Below are 23,283 nucleotides of genomic sequence, written 5' to 3' on the forward strand. Positions count from 1 at the left end.
AGTAAAAACTAAATTTTAGAAGAATCTCACATTGATCGATGAATTTTTGTTTAATAATTTAATTTACTTTAAATCTTCCCCGTGTAATAATTGTACGCATATATAGTTAAGTATTCTATTAGTCGTAATTATTTTCGCTCGCACAAGGATGACGTATGGTTAAACAATTATTAGTTGGAAACTCCAATCCTATGGATGAATCTACGATTCATCTTTTGTTTATACTGTATATACATCACGTATAAGAATGGTGTAAATTGCAGTGCAATAAGAAAAGCTGTTTAGAATTCAGCTCCTAACAGCAGTAAAAACGGTAAAAGCGCCCTGCTGGAATTATTCCTAATTTCAACGGAAAAGAATTAACAATTGTGATTATTCATAATTACTCAATACTCTTTATAAACAGGAAATAAACTGAGAATATTTTTGTCATGAACCAAAATTCGTTTGCTTAAAGTGAAAACCTATTTAAGAGAACGCAACTCATTATATATTCGTATATAGATAAAGAATATGAAGAAACACATAAACAATGGGAGCGTCAATGAATGTTCAACAGAGAGAGGCGAGTGCGAGGGAGTTAGTTTCGTGCAGTTGGAGAGGCTACTTTGTACTTACGTAGGTGTCGGGGAAAAGGAGGAGAAGGGAGCAGGTTGCGCATGGTCGCTTGGAGGGATTGCGTTGAAACTTTCGTCATGGTATGTCTCCCTCCGATCGATCGTAGTAGGTGAAAATACTTATTCCGGTAGGTTCGTGAAGAAATCAGCGCGAAACGATATTATGTTCCGCTATATATCAAGGATGTAAGTAGGTCTCGCGGAAAATACATCCGACGAAGCATCAAGGTGCACGTAATCCTTTTTTCGAACGGCAATAAAACTATTCTTTGTCGCGTGTAGAATTATTTTATATCGGCCGAGCAGTCGCCATCTTGCCTTACTGGGCGGGCAGAGAAAGAAAGACAGAAAGAAAGAAAGAAAAAGAAAGAAAGAGAGAACGGGCCGTGGCTGTGGTATAGATCGTCATTGTGACAGCTTGGGAAAAGAAGCGTTCGATAGACGGTCGGTCTTGATGCGGTGCGCGCGTTCATCGCGTCGCTTGTGCTCTCTACGAACGTAGGGAGAACGTATCATTTATAGAAGAGAGTAACGAGCCCAAATATTGGAAAACAAGAGGAAGACTCTTTGAAAAGTGTGAAATCTAAGAAGGTGGCATAGAACGTACTGAAGGTAATGGCAATGGAGACGCCGAGAGAACGAGAGATAGCCGCGGAGGATAGTATTAAGGTAGTCTGCAGGTTTCGACCGTTGAATGACTCTGAGGAAAAGGCTGGCTCAAAGTTTATTGTCAAGTTCCCATCCGGTGGAGAGGAGAATTGTATCTCGATTGGGGTATGTTCTTATTTCGCAGAGCTAACACTATTGTCCTTTTCTTCTATTCCTGCTAAGTCTCTTATTAACGTAACGTTCCTCACCCTAATGTCGCAATATTACGATAGACAACTGTTTCTGGATTGTTTTATTTTCTCTTTTTGTATAATTCGTTGGAAATAGCAAACAGATCCCGATTAAATTGTCGTTGAACTTTTTTTTCTTCCTTCAAACGATTACAGCTTGTTCATTTTACGTTTTCTCTTTCAATTGTTCGAGTTAAAGACAACCTTTTAATTTAGATTCAATCTTTTGTGATTTAGATTTAATATAATTTTTATACTACATTCCTATATGACTATAAGGGATATATACATGCATGCGTTTATTTCTTCTCTTTTTACTATCTGTACATATAAATATATAATATGATAATCTTTACTATTTAATAAGAATATAAATACTAGTAAGTGCTATTATAAGGTAAAGAAATATATATAGATATCATTTTCTATTATTTATATTTGACGTTATTACTTTTTTGCTTTTATACAAACATATTTTAAGTATCTATGTATGTACATATTTATTTATTTTAGGGAAAAGTATATCTTTTTGATAAAGTATTTAAACCAAATGCTACACAAGACAAAGTATACAATGAAGCAGCTAAATCTATTGTCACAGATGTATTGGCAGGATATAACGGTACCATTTTTGCTTATGGACAAACATCATCAGGTAAGACATAGTTTATAAATTAATAAGTGTACAATAATAGATGATTTATTTGTATTTTACTAAATTTTAACTTATTATTTCATAGGAAAAACCCATACAATGGAAGGTGTTATTGGAGATCCTAATAAACAGGGTATCATTCCAAGGATCGTTAATGATATTTTCAATCATATTTACATTATGGAGGAGAATTTAGAGTTCCATATTAAAGTATCTTATTTTGAAATTTACATGGACAAGATTAGAGATCTTCTTGATGGTAAGTACTTGCTTGCAATCTTATAAGTTATTATTAAGAAATTCAATTTTGTCTCATTTTTATAACGGTTATATATAAATATGATAAAGAATAAATCATATGTTAAATAGTTTGATATTTAATTGTCAAGTTTATTATAATAACATATATATTACACATGATATATATTATTTTGTTTTTCAGTCTCTAAGGTAAACTTAAGTGTGCATGAAGATAAAAATCGAGTTCCGTTTGTGAAAGGAGCAACTGAAAGATTTGTATCTAGTCCGGAAGAAGTTTTTGAAGTAATCGAGGAAGGAAAGTCTAATCGGCATATCGCTGTAACCAATATGAATGAACACAGTTCTCGTTCTCATTCAGTTTTCTTAATTAATGTCAAACAAGAAAATCTTGAGAATCAAAAAAAACTTTCAGGAAAATTATATCTCGTTGATCTGGCTGGTTCAGAAAAGGTAAAAACCAAACGAAATTAACCTCATCATCTAAGAAATTAAAATATTTGATTTTTCATAAATTATAGGTGTCTAAAACTGGAGCTGAAGGTACTGTTCTTGATGAGGCTAAAAATATTAACAAGTCTCTATCTGCTCTTGGTAACGTTATATCTGCGCTTGCCGATGGCAACAAAACGCACATTCCTTATCGTGACTCTAAACTGACAAGAATTTTGCAAGAATCACTTGGTGGCAATGCTCGAACTACAATTATCATTTGTTGTTCACCTGCTAGTTTTAACGAATCAGAGACTAAGTCAACTCTAGATTTCGGTAATATATATGATAGAACAGGAGTCTTGTGTTAATATATATACCACTCTTTTGTCGTTAATTAAAAACTACGGTATTTATTTAAACATTTGTTTAAATAAAAGATATTTCTCTTGTTATAGGTAAACGTGCCAAAACTATAAAGAATGTTGTGTGTGTCAATGAAGAATTAACTGCAGAAGAATGGAAACGCCGTTATGAACGTGAGAAGGAAAAGGCTGCTAGACTTAAAGGCAAAGTTGAAAAATTAGAAGCAGAATTGTCTCGTTGGCGTCAAGGTGAGACTGTAAAACCCGAAGAACAAGTCAGTTTAGTGGAAGGACCTGATGTTATTACACCAATTACTGCATCTGTCGAAGGTAATGATCTGAAAATTAAAATATCGTCTCCCATTACTTATATTAATACTCTAGAAATATGATTTCTTAAATTACATTGATGTTTCGAATGATGAAATATGATTTGCTCTATACTGCTTTTGTATTGTTCAATTTAATAAATGATTTCACTATTATTTACTTTATCAGGCAAACTTGACGACGGTCCTCTGCCTGCTACACCTGGTGGTGGACTTATGGCTGGATCTCTTTCGAATGAAGAAAGACAAAAACTAGAGGAAGAACGTGAAAGACTGTATCAACAGTTGGATGACAAGGACGAAGAGATTAATCAACAATCTCAATATGTTGAAAAGTTAAAGGAACAAATGGAAGAACAAGAGGAATTGATTGCAAGCGCTAGAAGGGATTATGAACAATTGCAGCAAGAAATGAATAGAATACAACAGGAAAATGAAAGTGCTAAAGAGGAAGTCAAAGAAGTTTTACAAGCTCTGGAAGAATTGGCAGTGAATTATGATCAAAAATCACAAGAGGTAATGATAGATTAAGCTTAAAAATATTTAATATTATAATAGTATATTCAAAAACAGCAATATCTTTTGATTTAAAGTATTAAGAAAGAATTTGTATACCAAGTTATTAAGAGGATAAAGAGATATTAATGTAGAATAATAATCAATTTGAAGTGTAACTGATTTGCACTCTTTTTTCTTTAGGTGGAATTGAAAAATAAACAGCATGAAAGATTGACAGAAGAACTTCTCGCTAAACAAGCAACATTAAATAATATTGAATCTGAATTGCAACAATTGCGTGATATGTCTGCTCATCAAAGAAAACGTATTGCTGATATGTTTGCTAATTTTTTGAAAGATTTAGGAGAAATTGGAGTGGCTATAGGTGGTGATGAAAATCTTAAAGTAACTTTACTTTGAATTAATTACATAATAAATTTTACCCACACATTTAATAATCTTGTGTAAGTTTCATATACGATTTGATCTTTATTTACAAATTAGGTTACACCAGAAAGTAATGGTAAATTGGAAGAAGAATTCACAGTTGCAAGACTCTTCATTAGTAAAATGAAATCAGAGGTAAAAAATTTAGTTCAACGTTGTCAAGGATTAGAGAGTTCTCAAGTGGATTGCAACAAAAAAGTAAGTTAAATTAGCGCGATCTCTATTATTTAAATATATTCCATGCGTATACGTAAAAGTTATTTATTTATGGATATTAGGTTTCTGAATATGAAAAAGATTTGGCAGAATGTCGGCTCCTAATCAGTCAACATGAAGCTCGTACACAAACATTATCAGAATCTATGAAAGAAGCAGAAGCTCGAAAACGTGCTTTGGAAGAAGATGTAGATGCGCTACGGGAAGAATGTGCAAAGCTTAAAGCAGCAGAACAAGTTCAAGCGGTTACTAATAAAGAGAAAGCAGAAGAGAAAGAAGCAGCTACAAAGATGAAAGTAGCTTTAGAAGAGCAAATGGATCAGCTGCGTGATGTACACCAAAAGCAGGTAAAATTATAAAAAATAAATCTACTGTCTATATAAGTAAGGATTTAAAATATAAACAAACAATGTATTCAACATGTCATATATATAAAATTAATATTCAGGTCGCTGCGCTTAGGGATGAATTATCTGAAAAACAAGATTTGATCAGTGAATTGAGAGATTTGAATCAAAAATTCACTTTAGCCCATCAACGAATGCAAGCGGATTATGAACGATTGAAGCAGGAAGAAGTAAATAAATCGGTTAAACTCCAAGAAATGATATTGCTTCATGAACGCCGAGAACAAGTATGTTATGATTTTGTTTGATAAATTAAAATTGCCGTTTATAAAAATTTATCTTATAATATGAATTTAAAAACTTTAGGCTAGAAAAGAGCTTAAAGGACTGGAGGATACTGTTTGCAAAGAATTGCAAACACTTCACAATTTACGTAAATTATTCGTTCAGGACTTGCAGACTAGGATAAAAAAATCAATTCACGTTGAGGACAATGAGGACGATGGTGGCTCACTTGCTCAGAAGCAAAAGATTTCCTTTTTAGAAAATAATCTAGATCAGCTTACGAAGGTTAGTATCGTAATTAGAGTAATTATATTTATGTTGTAATGATATAATACACGTGTTCTATTTCAAGCAAGTTTCACTTTGTCACATTTCGTTTTTTATTAGGTTCACAAACAATTAGTCAGAGATAATGCGGATCTTCGATGTGAATTACCTAAACTTGAAAAAAAATTAAGGACAACCGTTGAACGTGTAAAAGCTTTGGAAACAGCTTTGCGAGATGCCAAAGAAGGTGCAATGCGAGATCGTAAGCGTTACCAATATGAAGTAGATAGGATTAAAGAAGCTGTCAGACAGAAAAATTTGGCTCGTCGTGGACCTAGTGCACAAATTGCAAAGCCTATTCGAGCTGGTCAGCATCATTTAAGCAATGTTAACGCTATTAGAACCGGCAATCGTGGTAAGCAATAATTCATCTATATGAAATAAATTATACACATATAGAATAAATTCACTTTACCTATTACTTTTTTCTTTTTTTTTTTTCTTTTTTTTTTTTTTTTTTTTTTTTTTTTTTAGATGCTCTTAATTAAGATACTACATTATGATTGGGAAATCGTGGGTTTGTTCGATTTTGTACAAAAGGAGTCACTTCAGGCCGCTCTACATTTTAGAGTAAGTGAATGGATTTGTCATGCTAACGATTTTGTAACTTTATTTTCACTATTTTAAAACGATATTTTTGTTACGAATTGACAGAGGTATTAAAGCTGATACTTTTTTCAGAATACTTTTGTATGTCACGAAATAACAAACGAACAAACTTAGCGATATGTTATTTCTTTATCTCTGCGCTTTTTTTCTTTCTTCCTCTTCCAAAACCAAATGTAATACATACTTCCAATTCTGTGATCTTTCGGACACGTGGTGTAAACTTTAGGGAAAAAATTAATTCATATATCTCTGTCATATGCTTAAGTTTTTTTATTGGAGAACGTGGTTAAGAACGTATAGTAATGTTGAGTATAACGTCAAATCCTTCACTTTTGCAGAACACGATCGCAAGAACGCTTTGCGTGCTGAGGTGCTAGGAGATCGAAACAAACCAATCTATGGTGTATTCATATAAATGTTATATTTTAAAGGCAATAGATGTATTATAATCTTAAAAAGCACCGTCACTTCTTTTTTTGTAGAAACAAGCATGTGCTTAAAAGTATACTAATATGAGTGCATCAATTTATCAATGCGCTGCATGTCCCATCCATATATAAATATTTAACTCAATTGCACTTATAAAAAAGGAAATTACCATAAATATTCTCAATTCTTTCTCAATTATATGAAACAATCTTGCTAAAATAGCTTTGTTCTTCTGTAACTACATAGCATAATTTTTTTCAAAAAGTTAAAAATATATAAAAATAATAATAATGATAATGATAATGATAGTAAAGATAATGGTAATAATAATGATAATGATAATAATAACAACAATAATAATACTATGCGATTGTTATTGTTATAACATCCGGTCTACCATGGACTTTATTTGTAATATCAAGTATCATTAAACTTATGATAAATACATTCAAAATCGAATGTTTTGGATGGTACTATTAGACTTGGAAACAAAATGTTACTAATTCAGTTAAGAGATATGATCGGATATGCGGCCTTGAAAAGAACAGTAGAAATAATCATGGCTTATAAGTATTCTTAATTATAAAAAAAAACTTCCTTTGTAGCTATTGAAGATTACAATTGTCAAGAATCTTATCGAATCTTGGATCTATTTGGTGTACCCACTTAACGATAGTTAAGTACGTTGGTTTCTTACCAATAAAATTGTAGGTCCAAAAGCGAATGATATTTATAAAAAAAAATATAAACGAAAAGATCTTTCATCTTCACTTTCAATTTACATATATTATTTTTATATAGCCAATTATCGCAGCATTAAACATTGCTAAGTGTTCCACTTATATTAATTTATTTTGTATTCTAATTTATATTAAAGACAAATGAAAGCTGTTCGTCGAACAATTGCTTTGCGTTCTGTGCAAATATATTAAATACTTATCATTTTTAAAGTCTTTCGTGCTGAATCTAATTTTGAAGTTACCAGTTTTAGATAATTTGGATTTTAATAATAAGATCTGTTTACGTTCTTAAAACTCGTTGTAAACTCTCAAAATTACAATCATATCTCACTTAAAATTATTTTAATGTTAGGAATAGACTATTTGAATAATATTTTTTATAATTGGGATACATATATGAATATTGAAGCCATGTATAGTAAATATAGTTTGCAAATTTTGCATATCCTTAAATTGAAAATAAATTTTTTCTTTTTCTTCTCTCTTTTTCTATTAAATGTAATACAGTATACTTTATGAAATTATCCATAAATTATTGTTCCATATCAAGAAACTTTTATTAGATAAAATGAATTTATTTTTTTATTTTATTTTAAAAATTTCTTTCATGTAATAGTCTGTTTCATTAGGTCTATCTTATTTTTGTGATATGAGCAGCAAAATTATATTTGTCAACATAGTAAAGACAAATTTGGAATGTAGAATAAATGCAATTATTTTAAAAATATTCTTGTCAAATATATATAAATATAACTGCACTTGAATGTCTTTATATTAATTTAAATAAACATATTATTATCCATGGTACATTGCTCACAAATAACATAGGTATACATTAATCACCCGAAATGCTTAATGTGTTAATAATCTGTTATTTAAAATCTACAAAAAATGCTGTTAGGTTCCCCTCATTATTATAAATAAAAAAAATCACTGCTGAGTTTTTTTTATCATGATTCATGTATTTTTCTGTAACTAATGAATCATGACATAAAATCTCAGTATACCGTAACATTTATTTTTATAGAACATCGAATAAGCATCAATGCTCTTTTGCACTTCCGTATAGAAATAAAGAATCATTGCAAAGTGTACACAGATTATAATTAATTAATACTAATAATCGTAAGCTTCATGGCACTGCATTCAAAATGCAATGGATGTATGTTCCAATGAGATGTAAAGGGTATAGCATCGTAAATTATAAAATAATTCCTATAAAAGGATGACTGAAAGTGTATCTATTTTCTTTTAATGTAGCCAAAATACACATTTTTCAGACTAAGGAAAATCATGATTGCTCACATTACTATACGTTATATATTCTACAATGTTATATCTCTTATTAAGATAGAATGTTTTTGCATTCTTTTTTATTCTTTTGCAATGCACAATGTAATTATATATTTAATGAACTACATTTTTAAAAAATTAAATAATTTTGATCTATGATTTATAAAAATATATACTATTGAATGTGATTGAAAATTAATTTAAATTATCTAAATAAACAGTCTATAACTGGAATGAGCACCCATATAGCTGTATTCAAATATTGTTATTTATTAGAAACTGAGTGTTATATAATATTGCATTTACAGGTAAAGACATTTTGGTTCTATAAGAAATAACAAAAATATTGCTATATCCTTTATGATATCTGTTATAAGTCAGGTTATTCTATAACACTTCAGTTATTTTACCCGTAAATATTTAAAATATATTTCATATTTTTATTAATTACTTTAATGAAATATTTCAGTATTTAATTAAACAATTTAGTTCAAAGGATTCTTAAATAGAAATTTAATAAATCAATTAAAAAATTATAACATATAATAAAGTTGTCAATGCAGTTAATATAATTTTTCGTTATATAATAAAGTGTAATCGGTATCTAAAATGATTAAATTTTTGTAAAATTATGTATTCAGTTGGCAATTATACATAAACATAGCCTATTATTGTTAAAGAGGAGGTTGATCTATAGCTGCTATCTTTGTAAATGGAGCAATGCGAATGTAAAAGAAAATAAACAAATTAGTAATAAAATTATGTTTCACTATTTTAATAATTATTAAATATTAAATCATAAAACTTGAAAATGTAATACATTCAAGAGCGTAACCAGGAGGGAGGAAGTCTGCTTTTATTACTTTTTTCATGTTTTTAAAAAATCTAGTTTAATTCAAAAAATAGTTTTAACTCAAACAAGACATTAAAATATTTTATAAATTTATGGCCCATCCTGCCAATTTCTTTTCTACTCTCTCAATTCTCTTACCTGCTTTAACATTTGAATCTGCTTACGCCTTTAAATACACATTTTGTATGAACATTTGAAAAAAGACCATGTTGGACAAATATAACATAGTGTACAATATGTTACTTATATCTCTATCGTTATATATACATACATGCAATATATATATTTCGAAATACGACGACAGTCTACCTTCATATATTTATGTATTTTAGACTGATTAATTTTTGACGTAAAATATTTAACTGCAAATAATTTTCTTTTTAAACAGTATAATATATAAATAACAATAAATAACATATTAAATGTCACGATTTTGGATTCGTAGTAACAGAAATTCATAATTGCATGTATTAAATCCTATTTAAAAGCAAATAATTGGAAGTGTATGTAAGATAAATATGATCCTTAAAATGCTACACGAAATATTAATATATAACGAAGTTATTAATAACTAATTTATATAATTATAATAATAGAAATAATAACAGTTTAAATAACTTTATCTTCGGTAAAAAAAATCATTACAAATTGTAAATGGACGATTTTTGACAATATTCTTATCATATAAAAAAGAAAAATTAGTTTTAAATGTTATTGCTTTATTCTTATCTCTAAAGTTTGTCTTGATAAATTATATTATAAAAGAAATTAAAATTCATGAAATCAAAACTCATACCATCAAAATTTACAATAACATTCAATGTTTATTATATCTGAGGTCAGATGCTTTCACTTTATCATTCATTTTAGCCATTTATTTTAAAATGATTTTTGAATTCGTTCAGATCTACTTCATCTGAAACAGTTTCACGGATTGTAGTATGAAGCATTATAATTTCAAAATAATTAATTCTAAATAATAGATTCGTGTGCAAGATGCAGAGATGCTTTAGAATCGAAATAATATAAATCGCAATACATATTTGTATTTAATTCTGAATATTTCTAAAAAATATTATTATTACTATTGTTATTATCATCGTCGTCGTCGTCGTCATTATCATCATTATTATTTTGTATATTTTTTCGTACCAAGATGTATCTAAGACATTTGTGTATCCTACGTGGGATGTATTCAACACAAAGAGATTATTAATGTTCTTGTTATTGTTATTGTTGTTGTTGTTCTTCTTCTTGTTCTTCTCCTCCTCCTCCTCCTCCTCCTCATTATTATTATTATTTACATAAACGAAACAACTTATGCATTAAAATTCCATAAAATTCCATAAAACTAATATATTCGTGACTATTTATTTAAAATATCGTAATCATAATCCTAAATATATTTATATTTTTGAATGTCTAATGTACATTAGAACATTTTAATATTGCTTTCTGTTAAATATCGTTGTCATTATTATAATCTGCTGCATTACTAGCGGTATTAATGTTATGATTATAATTGATATAAAAATAATTAGTATTATATTCAATTAAGATGCCCGTGCTAAGCAGTAACTTGAAACATTCAATAAATTTATCGTTGACCGACTTATCTACAAAGCTGAGTAATAAACAAGATGAATTCGATCGTGCGCCTACAGTGAGCGAAGAGAAGTACGATTCCAAAGTTTTGATAGGAAATTGGTTTAACCGTCGCGCATCTTACATACCTTCTAATAAGTGGATAACAAACACACAAACAATATATAAGCAACATTATAAATCTTATGATATTGACATATACAAGAAAAATCAAGTACCATTTTGGAATAATAAAATCAAAAATGAGGTAAGTCATATATGATAAATATCTTAATAATAAATGTATTTATTATTACGTCTAACTTTCACTTAAACATTGTGCAATATTTTATTATAAATATAAAGTACTATAAAGATTTACTTAAATATTTCAATTGAATAATTTCTATATATAAAAAGGGTTTATTCAAAGGTACCTTAATGAATCATCATGGAAAGTCATATTACAACAACATGACCACAACATATGATTTAAGCTATAGAATTCTACCTACGCAATCACAAAAATCACATTTAAGGATTTACAATATAAGGTAATATTATGTGTATATCTGACACATAGCATTATCTTACAATATATGTATTTAAGGTTGCTAATTTGTTATACAATACTTTTTTTAAGAAACATATGTATTAAGTAATAAAATTATATAAAATAAAACAATTGAAGGAAAAATAGGTGGTTACCAGAACAAGATTTAACAGAAAATTTTGGAAATTTGACAAAAATTGGTATAAAGGATGTATTACAAATTTGGTGGGACAGTACTTCAAATGAAGCAACACAATTTTGCAGATGGAGAACTACGTATCAAGATGAGTACAAAGCTCATGATATTTCACTTGTAAAGAAAAAGTAAGTTTTATTTTTCTAAAATGATAAAATAATGAACTTTCAGTGGTTATATTTAATAAATAGTAAGTATGTACGTATCTATTACTAATTGTTTCTAAAGGTTTCATAGACAACAAGTGAACATGAATGTACCATATTTAAATAATCTTGGCCATATTGATGACTATTCGAATAGTTGTCCAATTACTTTTAAAAACTCAAGTAGTAAAATTGTAAATTAAAATCAATACATCTACTAAGGTATTTTTTTTGCATCATACTTCTAAGAAATAATACTTCATCTTATAAACATATTTATTATTGTTTGTAAATTATTCAATTTGTATGATTTTATTAAATTGTTAAAATTTTCTCGTTAAATTTGTACATTTTGTTATATATAATAATAATACTTTTATTTCATTTTTATTTTATTGCTTCCCCTCAGGGTTACAAGAATGTTAAAATAATGTTCTACTTACAAACTATTTTAACTTAAACTTATATCTATTTTAATCGCGTACCATGGCATCATGGCAGTATATCACTGCGCATTCATTTTTTCTCATATTTATTTACATAATATGTATATACAATATGGAAAGGTCAAGATTGTGATTTATTTATTTACGATACATTCCGTAATTCATATTTTTATCCTTATTATTCCATTTTTTTAATTCTTCCATTTCCTTCTCTTCAATTTATTGTTTTTTCCTTTTCCTTTTTTCATCTTTCTTTCCTACTCCTCTCACCCAACCACTCAGTTCATACTCATTTTGTCCACTAACTTTTACAATATCTTACTTATCATGTTTCCTCTTCCCTTCTTTTTTTCCTTTGTATTCTTTTTCTCTTTTCTTCTTTTCCTCATTTTCCAGTTTTACCTCTATTAATTTTACCCTTATTACAAAAGCATATTTTCACTTTAATAAACATTTTATTTAACTAAAATCTATTATTATAACTTACATTTCTGGTTGAAATACTAAGCTTTAGTATATGATAGAAGGAAACTAAATTTTAATCTGTAAATTACTATGCATTAAATTTATAAAAAATATGAAATCGAGTAAAAGAAAATATAATCTTTGGTAGTTTACAAGTGTTGCATATAATGAAATTATAAATATTTTCATATTTTATTTACTTCCAAAACACATTAGAAGATAAATCATTTTTTTATCAAAAATAAGTACTATATCAATTATTATTGAAAATACACGTGATTGCTGCAGATATTAAACATTATTTTTATAAACATGAATGCACATCCAAATAAGTCAATATTATAAGATAAAAGCAGGAAATTCTTAGTGCAAAGTAAATGCAACAATTTCTATTTTTAATATCTTGATTGAACACATTATATTGTTTTTATCACAAATTTTATGATTTATAGATGTATCAAAATTGTTTTTATATCAAATGCATAAATATCATTGCATGTATAAAAACAGTACTTTGATTATATATTCCAAATCGTACTCTGTACAACATTTCTTATATGTTTATTTAGATAATTACCAGGCTCTTAATAATACGTTGTGATATATTGGCAGTATATGTAATGTTATCTATAAATAGCAAATAGAGAAATCACATACTGTAATTAGAGGTAATTGTAAAGAAAAAAAAAAGTAAAACAAAAAAGATCTTGACTATCAATACTTTTCAACGCAACAGAGTGGTACACACCACGATCATATTTAATATAAGTGAACCACATAATAATGCATGTAACCAAATAGGATTGGTTGATACTGTTGTATAAGTTGGATAAGTTTGTACATTCATTGAATTTCCAATTTCATCTGTGCATATTTTTGAATGTTGTAAACAACACTCATCAAAAATTGTATTATTCTTTGGAAAATGTGCCGTTAGTGTTTGCTGAGGAAATGAATGACTTTGTGAGAATTTCAATGTTTGATGGCACATTGGACTTTTTGGTTTTATAAAAGAACACGATTGAGTAGGCTGACAAAAACGTCTAACGGATTTTATAGTATTTTGCTTGTGACCATAATATGACAATGATGTATCCGAAATAATTGAACATTGATCGAATTCGTGAATAGAGGGTTCTCTGGAAGGAGCACAGTTAGAGCCAACAGAACCAAAACCAGAACTTTGACTGGATGACCTTGATAATGATGGTGCATCCATACCTTCTTGCCAATATCCACCAGCAACCCATGATGTTTGTGTTACTGATTTTAATTTAGGTGGTGATAAAATATTCTTTTTACCAAACGTATTATTTGATCTTTTAAATAGATCAGAACTAACTGTACTATAGATTTTTTTTTCAAACATTTTGGGTGTTCTTATTTGACAATTTGGTAAACTTTCGTCTAATGAAAATATACTGAGCGTACTCATACTGTCATCTAATCCAGAGTTATCAAATTGATTACTTTTGAATGACAAGGTTGAACGAATATCTAAATTATTTGTAGGTGCCGATAATTTTGGAAATTCTGGACCAGTCCTATAAAGTCAAAAAAACATAAATCAATTTCTTAAAGTATTCATACTTCAGTTGAATTAAATGTTAGTAAAATACATACATTGATGATAGTGTATGCATTGTTGTATTAATGGTGTCAGGAATATCAATTGAAACAGGAGTCATTAAATATTTTGTCATGTTCACTGAAGAATGAGTAGTTTCATTTGAATCTGTTTTATCTTTTTTAAGAAACTTTCGTATATTTCTTTTTATTTTGATCTCAGGAAATATTTGTGCTTTTGAATTTTTTACATGTGTTTCTATTTTTTTTAAAAAAATATCTTTCTTTAATCTAATACTCGATTGAGGTTTTATATTCATAAAGCCTATAATAAATGCAAAAAAGACGACCTAAAACATTTAAAATGAACTTGTACTTATCAAATATAATAAAATATATACATATATAATATATTATAAACACATATCTATTTAATTTTTTATTATTTCTTACTTTATACACTTCTAAATAATAACTTTTTAGTACATACCATATGATATTGAGTTATGTATTCAAGCGAAAACCAATTAGTTTGAAGATTTATTTTTAGTAATTTATATTCTCTAAAAGGTATAAGTATGATTATACAAATCCATAAAAAGGCCAGTAAAATATCAGAATTTCTTTTTTTTGCTGCACTAGTCCAACACGCACATAATTGAAAAAATAATCCTCCAACAGGTAATAGTAAAAATTCAGTATCATATACAGTAACTGAATCAAAGATTGTTGAGAGGATTCTAAAAATTACTTCAAATCGTTTTGTGTTCTGAAATTGAATAAACCAAGACTAAAATTAAGATTATGCAACTCTAACATTTTTTAAAACTTTTATTATAACAAAAAACTATGATATCACTTACATTGAGAAATGTATGTATAGGTTTTTGCTTAAAAAACAACATTTTATAATGAGCAAGCCACATTGTCTGTTTAGCCAATACATTTTGTACTATAGCATTACAATTTGTACAAAGTGGATATTTTTTTTCCAAAGAGTGTTTAAATTGTTGAACTTCTTGATCATATTTCTTTTCATTGGCTGGTTCAAAATTTGAAAGCTCTGCTAATTTCATTTTTTGATGCTTATTGCATTCCTTACAAAGAGTATTCTTGTGGAACAGTTCCATTTTAGATTGACTTCTACAATACTTTACAGAGTTATTAGTAGAATCTTTATATAGCTCTGGTATATCATACATATAATCACCATTCTAAAAACAAATAATAAAAATTCAAAATATGAAATTCACAATTTATGAAAATTATTAGTTTTATTATGGTTAAAATATCAATTTAATTTTATACTTATTAAGCAATAAGTTATATATTATTTTTATTATAATTACAGAGATGGTATATTTTATAAAATTGAAATTAGATATTAATTTGTATAAAAAAATAATCTATATTACAGAAAATTATACAACAAAAAATCAAAAAATAAATATAGCATAAAAAAAGATTTCAAATTTGAATATGGGTATTTTAGAATTTAATTATATTTATTATATAAGTGCAAATTTACCTCAGAAAAACCATTAAACTGTTCACAGAAAGGACATAACCACCATTCGAGTTCCTGTCGTCTTATTTTTGTATTATTATTACAAAACCAGCAATTTACCTTCGTAGGCCATCTTAACCTAATATGAAGAAGGAAAAGGATTATATGAATAACTAGTGTAGAAGCTATCACTTTAAAATATCAGAATTTTCCTATAGATGTAAGTTCTTACTTTAGCTTTTGGAAGACAATAATACACGTGATAAACACTAAGAGAATAGTAATAAAGATGGATATAAAATTACACATCAAGTTATGCTCAAATTCCATTTTGTCATATTATAAAATAAATGGTCCTCATTTAAATTTTAAAAAATGCAGACTACCCGCGTTTTCAACGTCGGGAATTTTATTTAGCATCTCCCGCCAAGTTACCAAGTCCTTTCACCTTAACCTAATAATTGTAGTCATATTAAAATCATATTCTTTCTATTCTGTGTATATTATCGATAGAGCATTTATGTATTATGTAACTTTACTGTAAAAAGTAATGGATTTTCATCATAAAACTAAAACACGAATTCTTACGAAAATAGTTTAATTTTTAATACTATAATACTTACTACACACGAAGTTCCTTTGCAATGTTCACTGTTTTATAATATCATAATACATAAATATATATACGTATATATGTGTACACACACACACACACACAACATACTGCATTGTGTCCATAAAAAGTATTTACTTACACCAATCAGCTTGATTCTTCTGCATATTAACAAATCATGTTATTGCACTGGGTGGATCTATGAATATTACGTAGTTACATGGATTCCATTGGGTTCTATCAGATTCTATGGATTGTTCGCATTTTGAAAACTGGTGATCATCTATGATATCATTTAAGTATGGCCTAATCATGGCACTGTGTGTTGGAAGGTTATTCAAATACGAATATTTAGTTATTAATGATAATTAGATAAAATGAATGCTAGATTAGTAATATTTAGATTAAAAATTAATGTTAATTATAGTTGATTATAGTGAGTAGAACGCAAAAAGGCAGTTAAAGATTAATCCATAAATTTTCATAAAGATATAAGCTTGATCGTACGTAGTCCACTTGATTCAAGGTTATGTTAATCACAAATCATTGGATTTAATAAGATTATTTATATATAATCGTAAATTTATATCAGCGTTTATATCTGTGAGAATAAATCATGTCTGATGATAAAAGAAGCTTGCCAGTGGCTCCAAAGGATTTATGTTTCTTCGAGCATGAATTTATTCAGGTTATGTACAATTTTCCAATTGTATTCCAAAAGTTATAAACAATTTAACAGAAATTTAATAAAATTCAATTGTAATTACAAATGTAGTAATAGATGTAGAGTGTATCGTATTGTTCTATACAAATGTGCAAATATTATTTCTTACAGAGTAATTTTAATGTGGATACTTTTCTTCATGATCACCGAAAAGTTGTAAAACTTGAAACTATGAGAGATGATTTAGGCATATATTTAAAGTTATTAAGATCTGCAATGATCGATTTAATTAACAAGGACTACACAGACTTTGTTAATCTTTCAAGTAATCTTATTGGTCTTGACAAAGCAATTAATGGCTTGGAAATGCCGCTTAGCCAACTTAAAGAAGAAGTCATGGTAATATAATCTTGATTTTTTATGTCATAGTATTATTATATCTATAGATATAGATCTTAAAAAAGCATTGATAAATGGATAAATATATTATCTCAAAACAATAAGAAAAAAGTCGTATTAAATAAAAATCTGTAGTTCTTATTTTTGAGATAAAGTCAGTTATATTACAGACTATAAAATAAAGAATATTCTTTCAGACTTACTTTGTATATATGAGATATTTATCCATAAATGTTCCAGCAAATTTCTTTTAACTAATTGAAGTTACAAAAAAGTTCAATTAGAGAAATTTATATGATTTTAAGTCAGCTATAAAATATATGTAAAATTTTTTCTTGTTTGTGACCTTTTTATGTTATAAAAATCAATATAATTTTTTTTTAATGGGTACCTATAATATTTTTGGCATATTTATATAATAGATCTCATTTGATATCAAAATTATATTTAATAAAAAATTGTTATTTTGAATCTGTTACAAGATAATCAGCATCTTAAGTATTAAATAATTAATCCTAAGTATTAATCTTAAGTATTAATTAAATAATTAATCTTAAATATTAATCTTAAGTATTAATTAATTAATTTTAAATATTAAGTAATTATTAATCCATGTTACAATTTGAAAATCGTTAAACTACATAGTATTTTGAAATCTGTTACGTCGAACATCACTAATCTATAACTCGTCAAAATACATAACTGTTTGATTTGTAAATAAAGTATTTGTATAATATGAATTACAAATTACAGTATTTATTAGTCAGTTGTTTATATATTATCAATGAATATGTATTATATTATAAACATCACTATATTTTTAATCTAAAAAATATGTAATCTGATCATTGTTTTTCAAATTGTAATGTAAAAAACAAACTACCTTAGTACTTAAAATATTGCTTATTTTGTAAATGATGCATAGTAGCAATTTTTTATTAGATATGATTTTGATTGCAAATGAGTCCTATTATATAAATATGCTAAAAAAATTATATCTATTTAAAAAAACTATATTGACTTTTATAATTTAGTCACAAATAAAGAAAAAATTTTGCATGTATTTAGCAGCTGACTTGGAGTCATGCAAATTTCTATTATTAAACTATCTTGTAACTTCAGTCAGTTATGAAATTTTTGTTCAAACATCTGTGAATAAACACCTTGTATATTTATATAAATATTTGTGTGCATGCGCGCCTCCATGCATATACAAAATGTTTTATCTAACTATTGCACTTGAAATATCTTTATCAATTTTGATGACATGACAAAATGTCAATGGAAAAAGTTGTTTTATCCTAAGGAAAATCCTAATCAATAGATACATATTACACTTTAATCGTAAGAAAGTAATGTTTAAAAAAATAAGAAAATCTTAAATTAAATGATTACCATTACTTTAATTTGAATAAAATGCAATATAAATACAATCTATATAAGTAAAATTATAAAGAAATTATTTATTATTATTTGGAAATATATCGAAATTAATTATCCATTTTGAACATCTTTTAAAATAAATGTTTTATGTTGCAAAGTTAGAATTTTTATCTTTTTTGTTTTCCTTAATGGCACTGTTCACCAGGTCATCTAAGGTTATCTAAAAATAAAAAGATTCATATCAAGGGGTTTTTTTTTCCTGTAGTAATAAAAAAAAATCGATAATCTCGAATCTTTGGAAAAGATGATCTTGAAAACAATTTTATGGCAATGAAAACATTTTTCCCTTAAAATTTATCAATTTTTTCTTTTGTCATTTTGTTATATAATTGAAAGCAATAGAGTTATTTCAAATTTTATAAATGGAATATTCCATATATAAACTATGTTTCTAATTTTTATTATTTCTTATTTTTAGCAAATTCAGCAAACATTAGATGAAGAAATAACTACTCTATCTAATAGTTTGAATGATGATTCCCAAATAAAATTACAAAAACAGAGCTTACACAGTTTGCAATGTGTTTATAAATGTTTAAGAAAATTGTCTTCAATGCTATCAGTGAATAATTATATGGAAAGTTTTACAAAAATTGATATTTTAGAACAAGCTACAGCGGAACTGAATCAATTGAAATTTAATGTATCCAGATGCAGATCAGATATCTCTGTAGATCAACGGACAGTATGTATTATATCTCTGTGGATACAATATTTTTTATGTTACTTTTTATTAAAGTAAAAGTAATTAAAATTTTTTGTCAAAAAACATTTAAAAATAGGTGTAAAAGATCTAATATTATAAATAAATTAATGTTTTTTTTTATAACAGAATTGCTGTATACGAATTGTTCTACTAATATGAAAAATTTTATGTAGGAAAGCAAGAAATTAGAAGATCTCTTAATAACATATCTGAATGAGTTATTTTTAGCCTGTATACATGAAAAAGATTCTAATTTATTAATTCGTTGTTTGAGAATATATATTATGCTTGATAATATTACAACTGCAGAATTAGTAGTAAAAAGAGATATTATTAGTCCAATTATAAATAATATACTTCAAGATGAAGATTCACAATCTGAATTTAATAATCTTCAAAGTATTTACAATAGATTATTAAATATTTTAAGCGGAGAACTCAAACAACTTTTAGACATCACATTATACTCCAATAGGTATATATATCTTTTATTTTTCTTTTAATTTAGATCGATAATTAATGTTACTGTAGATAGTGTAAATATTCCAATGTAAACATTATGTGAATATTACTCTAGGATACAAGTAAAGGGTTTTAATTTCTTAGTAAATAGCTTTTGGATTGAAATAGAGGAAAAAATTGATCAGCAATTGAAACATATTTTTGCACCTGGAAATCCTGAATTATTCCATAAAGTAAGTGATACAGTCTTAAAGATAATATAAATATAAAATCTTTTAGTGATTTTCATATTTTATATTTGAAGAGATATACAGAAACAATGTGGTTTCGAAAAAAGCTAGAAGAATTCTATGATGTACCTGCTCATATAAACATATTGAAAGATCATCTACAATATAAAAATTTTCTTAAAAAATGGAATTTACCAGTTTATTTTCAAATTCGTTTTCAAGAAATAGCTGGTACAGTTGAAATAGCACTTAAAGAGTCAATTTCACCTGAATTGATTAAAGGATCTGCAAATATCCTAATACTAGAAGAATTCTCTCTTCACACAACGTCTATTGTTTGGAATTGTTTGCACAAGATATGGTCTGAAAATATATATCTATCTCAACTTTTTCAAGAGTAAATAATATTTTTAATAAGTTTACTTGATAATATTATTAGGTCGTTAATATGAAATTTCCAATTTTGTAGTATAAATTCTCTGAAGTGTTTTTGTGTCTATGGTTGTGTAAGATGTCATTTTAAAGCTTATTATTTGTTCCATTAGACCTTGTCATCCAAGATCATTGGCTTTTTAAGTTTTTCATTCAAGAGGCTTTCATCTGCATTTTCAAACTTTTCATATCACTGACGAATTGTATGGTTATTAATGGAATTGTACGTTATTAATTTTAAGCAACTATTATGGTATTATGACTACTTTACCAACGATACAAAAAAGTGCTCATAGATCGCATTGATCCATATCGAAACGTAAACCATGTAAAAATAATGTTAGATACATAAATACAAGGAAATGAAGATCAGATCTAATAGAATGAATAACCTGCTTTGGAACGATTTTTCACACATCCACAAACGTGGAAGCATTTGCAAGCAGGAACAGAAAGTTTCAGAAAATTCATATTCTGAAATGAAACATTTCATATGTAACGACTTAATACAATCGTGTCATGTTTATTTATTTATTATGTTTATTCTTATATTTATTCTTATTCTTTATTATGTTTATTTCTTAAAATAACAGATTTTGGAAATTGACCCTGCAAGTATGTTCAAGATATCAAACATGGGCTTGCACAGCAATAAGACAAGTATGTAATATAAATTTTTTCAAATTATTTATTTCTAGATTAATAATTTATAATAAATGTATGTGAATTAATAAATAATATACTTGAATTATTTTGCTACACATGAAGAAGTGGCACGAAAATAATAAGTCTGAAAGTATAGCAAATACTAATCATTATTCTAAATTGGATTTCTTGATATATTTATACTGTGATGTAGACAAATTTGTGAATAGATTACCAAATCTCTTACGGATAGTGCAGTTAAAAAATCCAAATCCAAATCCTACTATATTTAAATTATTAGAAGGTAATTTATTGGTTATAATCAAATATATTCTTTTCTAAAATGTATATATTTAAGTATACTTCATTTCTATATAGTAAAATAATCATTATATTCTTTTATATATGTAATATTTTAGATTGTTTGACTGAAACATCTAAAACAATTACAATGATTTTACCACTTACTACAGAAAAAATAGTAAATGAACTTATAATGCATTGTGTGATATATTTGAAACAAGTCAGTGACATTCCAAGATTATATAGACGGACGAATAGAGAAGTACCTATTAAACCTTGTGCATATGTTAAAAATGCATTAAGTTTTTTGACTAGTTTCCGTACCAATTATAATGATATTGTACCAATGAATGTTACCATATGGTTACAATTAGCACTTTCTTTATTAACAGAACAGTAAGTAAACATAAATAAATATAGTAATTGAAATATGTAACTTTAATAATATATTCGCATTTTAGTTATTTAACGTCTGTAACTGATGTATTGACATCTGTTCAAAAAACTGAAGAGAGTTTAAGAAGATTGAAAAGAATACGCGATAAATCGACAGGAGTACTTTCACCAGATGCTCAAGGAATTAGTGATGATGAAAAAATTCGTATTCAATTACAAATTGATGTAAATGCATACAGTGCAATGGTAAGCATGTATCAAATTATCATAATTTTTTAACATTTTAAATGTAGAAAGTTATATACTATTAAATTATGTAATGTTCCAGATTACTGAACTCAATGTACCAGTTTCAGATATATCTCATTTACAAGAGTTAGCACAAGCTGTTGAAGCAGCTTTAAAAAAATAATATTCTAAAACTATTTATCACTTCTAGCTTGACTCGTGTTGACTTTAACAACAGGTGCAGGAAAAAAGAAATAAAAGTGTGTTAAGGGAACACTATACCTTTTCTTGATTTATTGTATCAATGTGTATGCTTATATAGGTATGCTGTATCTTCACGCTATTTACTAACATGTGTAAATCGAAGAATTGAGTTGACATCAAACAATATAAAATCGTCAATATTATCAAAGTAGCTTGCATAAAATCAATACATAATCTGTAACAGTAAAAAACATGCGATTTTTAGATAGATCAATTACATATATATAACTATGGATATGTATATATATGTTCTTTTTTATAATGAATGAGAATCTATAAATCAATATTATTTTATTAAACAGTTTAGCAGTTAAACAATAAAGATATCAATATATAATTTCTTGACGAAAATAACTATTTATACTTATTTTATATTTTAGGAAACAATTTTTTTTAGCAATAAGATCCTTTCAAACATATAGAAGCATGTAGTGGTTGACACTCATACATTTCTATTGGTGTTACGTGATTAATTTCTTCTGTATTCAATTAAAAA

General features: G+C 27.0%; 5 protein-coding genes across 13 annotated transcripts in view; 3 read left to right on the plus strand and 2 right to left on the minus strand.

The window, feature by feature from the left end:
* Positions 1-750, minus strand: part of LOC122627005 (UNC93-like protein) — a 39,949-nt gene extending 39,199 nt beyond the window's left edge. The window contains exon 1 of the mRNA XM_043807709.1: positions 619-750. The gene's annotated coding sequence lies outside the window, so the exon portion shown is untranslated. The remainder of the gene's footprint in view (positions 1-618) is intronic.
* LOC122627001 (kinesin heavy chain) lies at positions 717-9,040 on the plus strand. 3 transcript variants are annotated; one of them, XR_006326772.1, is made up of 15 exons: positions 717-1,391; positions 1,970-2,111; positions 2,197-2,370; positions 2,554-2,822; positions 2,891-3,137; positions 3,260-3,496; positions 3,665-4,011; positions 4,195-4,398; positions 4,498-4,638; positions 4,719-5,003; positions 5,105-5,290; positions 5,370-5,573; positions 5,676-5,970; positions 6,090-6,185; positions 6,563-9,040. XR_006326772.1 is itself a non-coding variant. In XM_043807699.1 (14 exons), the coding sequence occupies exons 1-14, from the start codon at positions 1,233-1,235 to the stop codon at positions 6,101-6,103; spliced, it is 2,904 nt and encodes a 967-aa protein (XP_043663634.1). In that variant the 5' UTR covers positions 717-1,232; the 3' UTR covers positions 6,104-7,308. The 3 variants fall into 3 exon arrangements, 1 of the variants encoding a protein (XP_043663634.1); XR_006326773.1 differs by having other exon boundaries at positions 6,270-7,308; XM_043807699.1 differs by having other exon boundaries at positions 6,090-7,308.
* Positions 9,041-9,944: 904 nt separating this feature from the next.
* LOC122627009 (uncharacterized protein C1orf158 homolog) lies at positions 9,945-12,274 on the plus strand. 3 transcript variants are annotated; one of them, XM_043807716.1, is made up of 5 exons: positions 9,945-10,042; positions 11,098-11,391; positions 11,544-11,677; positions 11,815-12,000; positions 12,101-12,274. In XM_043807716.1, the coding sequence occupies exons 2-5, from the start codon at positions 11,098-11,100 to the stop codon at positions 12,219-12,221; spliced, it is 735 nt and encodes a 244-aa protein (XP_043663651.1). In that variant the 5' UTR covers positions 9,945-10,042; the 3' UTR covers positions 12,222-12,274. The 3 variants fall into 3 exon arrangements, with proteins under 3 accessions (XP_043663651.1, XP_043663652.1, XP_043663654.1); XM_043807717.1 differs by having other exon boundaries at positions 10,031-10,046; XM_043807719.1 differs by lacking the exon at positions 9,945-10,042 and having other exon boundaries at positions 10,968-11,391; positions 11,824-12,000.
* Positions 12,275-12,599: 325 nt separating this feature from the next.
* Positions 12,600-16,893, minus strand: LOC122627003. 3 transcript variants are annotated; one of them, XM_043807704.1, is made up of 7 exons: positions 16,758-16,893; positions 16,235-16,456; positions 16,024-16,141; positions 15,359-15,709; positions 14,986-15,264; positions 14,553-14,845; positions 12,600-14,473 (listed from the first exon to the last, which is right to left on the minus strand). In XM_043807704.1, the coding sequence occupies exons 2-7, from the start codon at positions 16,330-16,332 to the stop codon at positions 13,654-13,656; spliced, it is 1,959 nt and encodes a 652-aa protein (XP_043663639.1). In that variant the 5' UTR covers positions 16,333-16,456; positions 16,758-16,893; the 3' UTR covers positions 12,600-13,653. The 3 variants fall into 3 exon arrangements, with proteins under 3 accessions (XP_043663639.1, XP_043663640.1, XP_043663638.1); XM_043807705.1 differs by lacking the exon at positions 16,758-16,893 and adding an exon at positions 16,626-16,720; XM_043807703.1 differs by lacking the exon at positions 16,758-16,893 and having other exon boundaries at positions 16,235-16,606.
* Positions 16,783-23,124, plus strand: LOC122627002 (conserved oligomeric Golgi complex subunit 2). 3 transcript variants are annotated; one of them, XM_043807701.1, is made up of 12 exons: positions 16,783-16,890; positions 17,208-17,303; positions 17,451-17,678; positions 19,540-19,806; positions 20,001-20,302; positions 20,405-20,522; positions 20,594-20,916; positions 21,545-21,611; positions 21,720-21,900; positions 22,016-22,295; positions 22,361-22,541; positions 22,624-23,124. In XM_043807701.1, the coding sequence occupies exons 2-12, from the start codon at positions 17,232-17,234 to the stop codon at positions 22,705-22,707; spliced, it is 2,103 nt and encodes a 700-aa protein (XP_043663636.1). In that variant the 5' UTR covers positions 16,783-16,890; positions 17,208-17,231; the 3' UTR covers positions 22,708-23,124. The 3 variants fall into 3 exon arrangements, with proteins under 3 accessions (XP_043663636.1, XP_043663635.1, XP_043663637.1); XM_043807700.1 differs by lacking the exon at positions 16,783-16,890 and adding an exon at positions 16,997-17,118; XM_043807702.1 differs by lacking the exon at positions 16,783-16,890 and having other exon boundaries at positions 17,253-17,378; positions 17,421-17,678.
* The last annotated feature ends 159 nt before the right edge of the window (positions 23,125-23,283 follow it).

The sequence above is a fragment of the Vespula pensylvanica genome, chromosome 2 (genome assembly GCF_014466175.1).
Source record: "Vespula pensylvanica isolate Volc-1 chromosome 2, ASM1446617v1, whole genome shotgun sequence".
Classification (NCBI taxonomy): domain Eukaryota; kingdom Metazoa; phylum Arthropoda; class Insecta; order Hymenoptera; family Vespidae; genus Vespula; species Vespula pensylvanica.

What these genes read in the sequence shown, in the direction of transcription:
- LOC122627001 (XM_043807699.1), top strand. Translation starts at nt 1,233, where the DNA reads ATGGCAATGGAGACGCCGAGAGAACGAGAGATAGCCGCGGAGGATAGT. An exon ending in TTATGGACAAACATCATCAG is followed by an intron (nt 2,112 to 2,196) that starts GTAAGACATAGT and finishes ATTATTTCATAG; the next exon opens with GAAAAACCCATACAATGGAA. An exon ending in AATTACTGCATCTGTCGAAG is followed by an intron (nt 3,497 to 3,664) that starts GTAATGATCTGA and finishes TTACTTTATCAG; the next exon opens with GCAAACTTGACGACGGTCCT.
- LOC122627009 (XM_043807716.1), top strand. Translation starts at nt 11,098, where the DNA reads ATGCCCGTGCTAAGCAGTAACTTGAAACATTCAATAAATTTATCGTTG. An exon ending in ATAATAAAATCAAAAATGAG is followed by an intron (nt 11,392 to 11,543) that starts GTAAGTCATATA and finishes ATATATAAAAAG; the next exon opens with GGTTTATTCAAAGGTACCTT. An exon ending in ATTTCACTTGTAAAGAAAAA is followed by an intron (nt 12,001 to 12,100) that starts GTAAGTTTTATT and finishes TTGTTTCTAAAG; the next exon opens with GTTTCATAGACAACAAGTGA.
- LOC122627003 (XM_043807704.1), bottom strand. Translation starts at nt 16,332, where the DNA reads ATGGAATTTGAGCATAACTTGATGTGTAATTTTATATCCATCTTTATT. An exon ending in AGTTTAATGGTTTTTCTGAG is followed by an intron (nt 15,710 to 16,023) that starts GTAAATTTGCAC and finishes ATTTGTTTTTAG; the next exon opens with AATGGTGATTATATGTATGA. An exon ending in ATGCATACACTATCATCAAT is followed by an intron (nt 14,474 to 14,552) that starts GTATGTATTTTA and finishes TTGACTTTATAG; the next exon opens with GACTGGTCCAGAATTTCCAA.
- LOC122627002 (XM_043807701.1), top strand. Translation starts at nt 17,232, where the DNA reads ATGTCTGATGATAAAAGAAGCTTGCCAGTGGCTCCAAAGGATTTATGT. An exon ending in AACTTAAAGAAGAAGTCATG is followed by an intron (nt 17,679 to 19,539) that starts GTAATATAATCT and finishes TCTTATTTTTAG; the next exon opens with CAAATTCAGCAAACATTAGA. An exon ending in CTTGCACAGCAATAAGACAA is followed by an intron (nt 21,612 to 21,719) that starts GTATGTAATATA and finishes CTACACATGAAG; the next exon opens with AAGTGGCACGAAAATAATAA.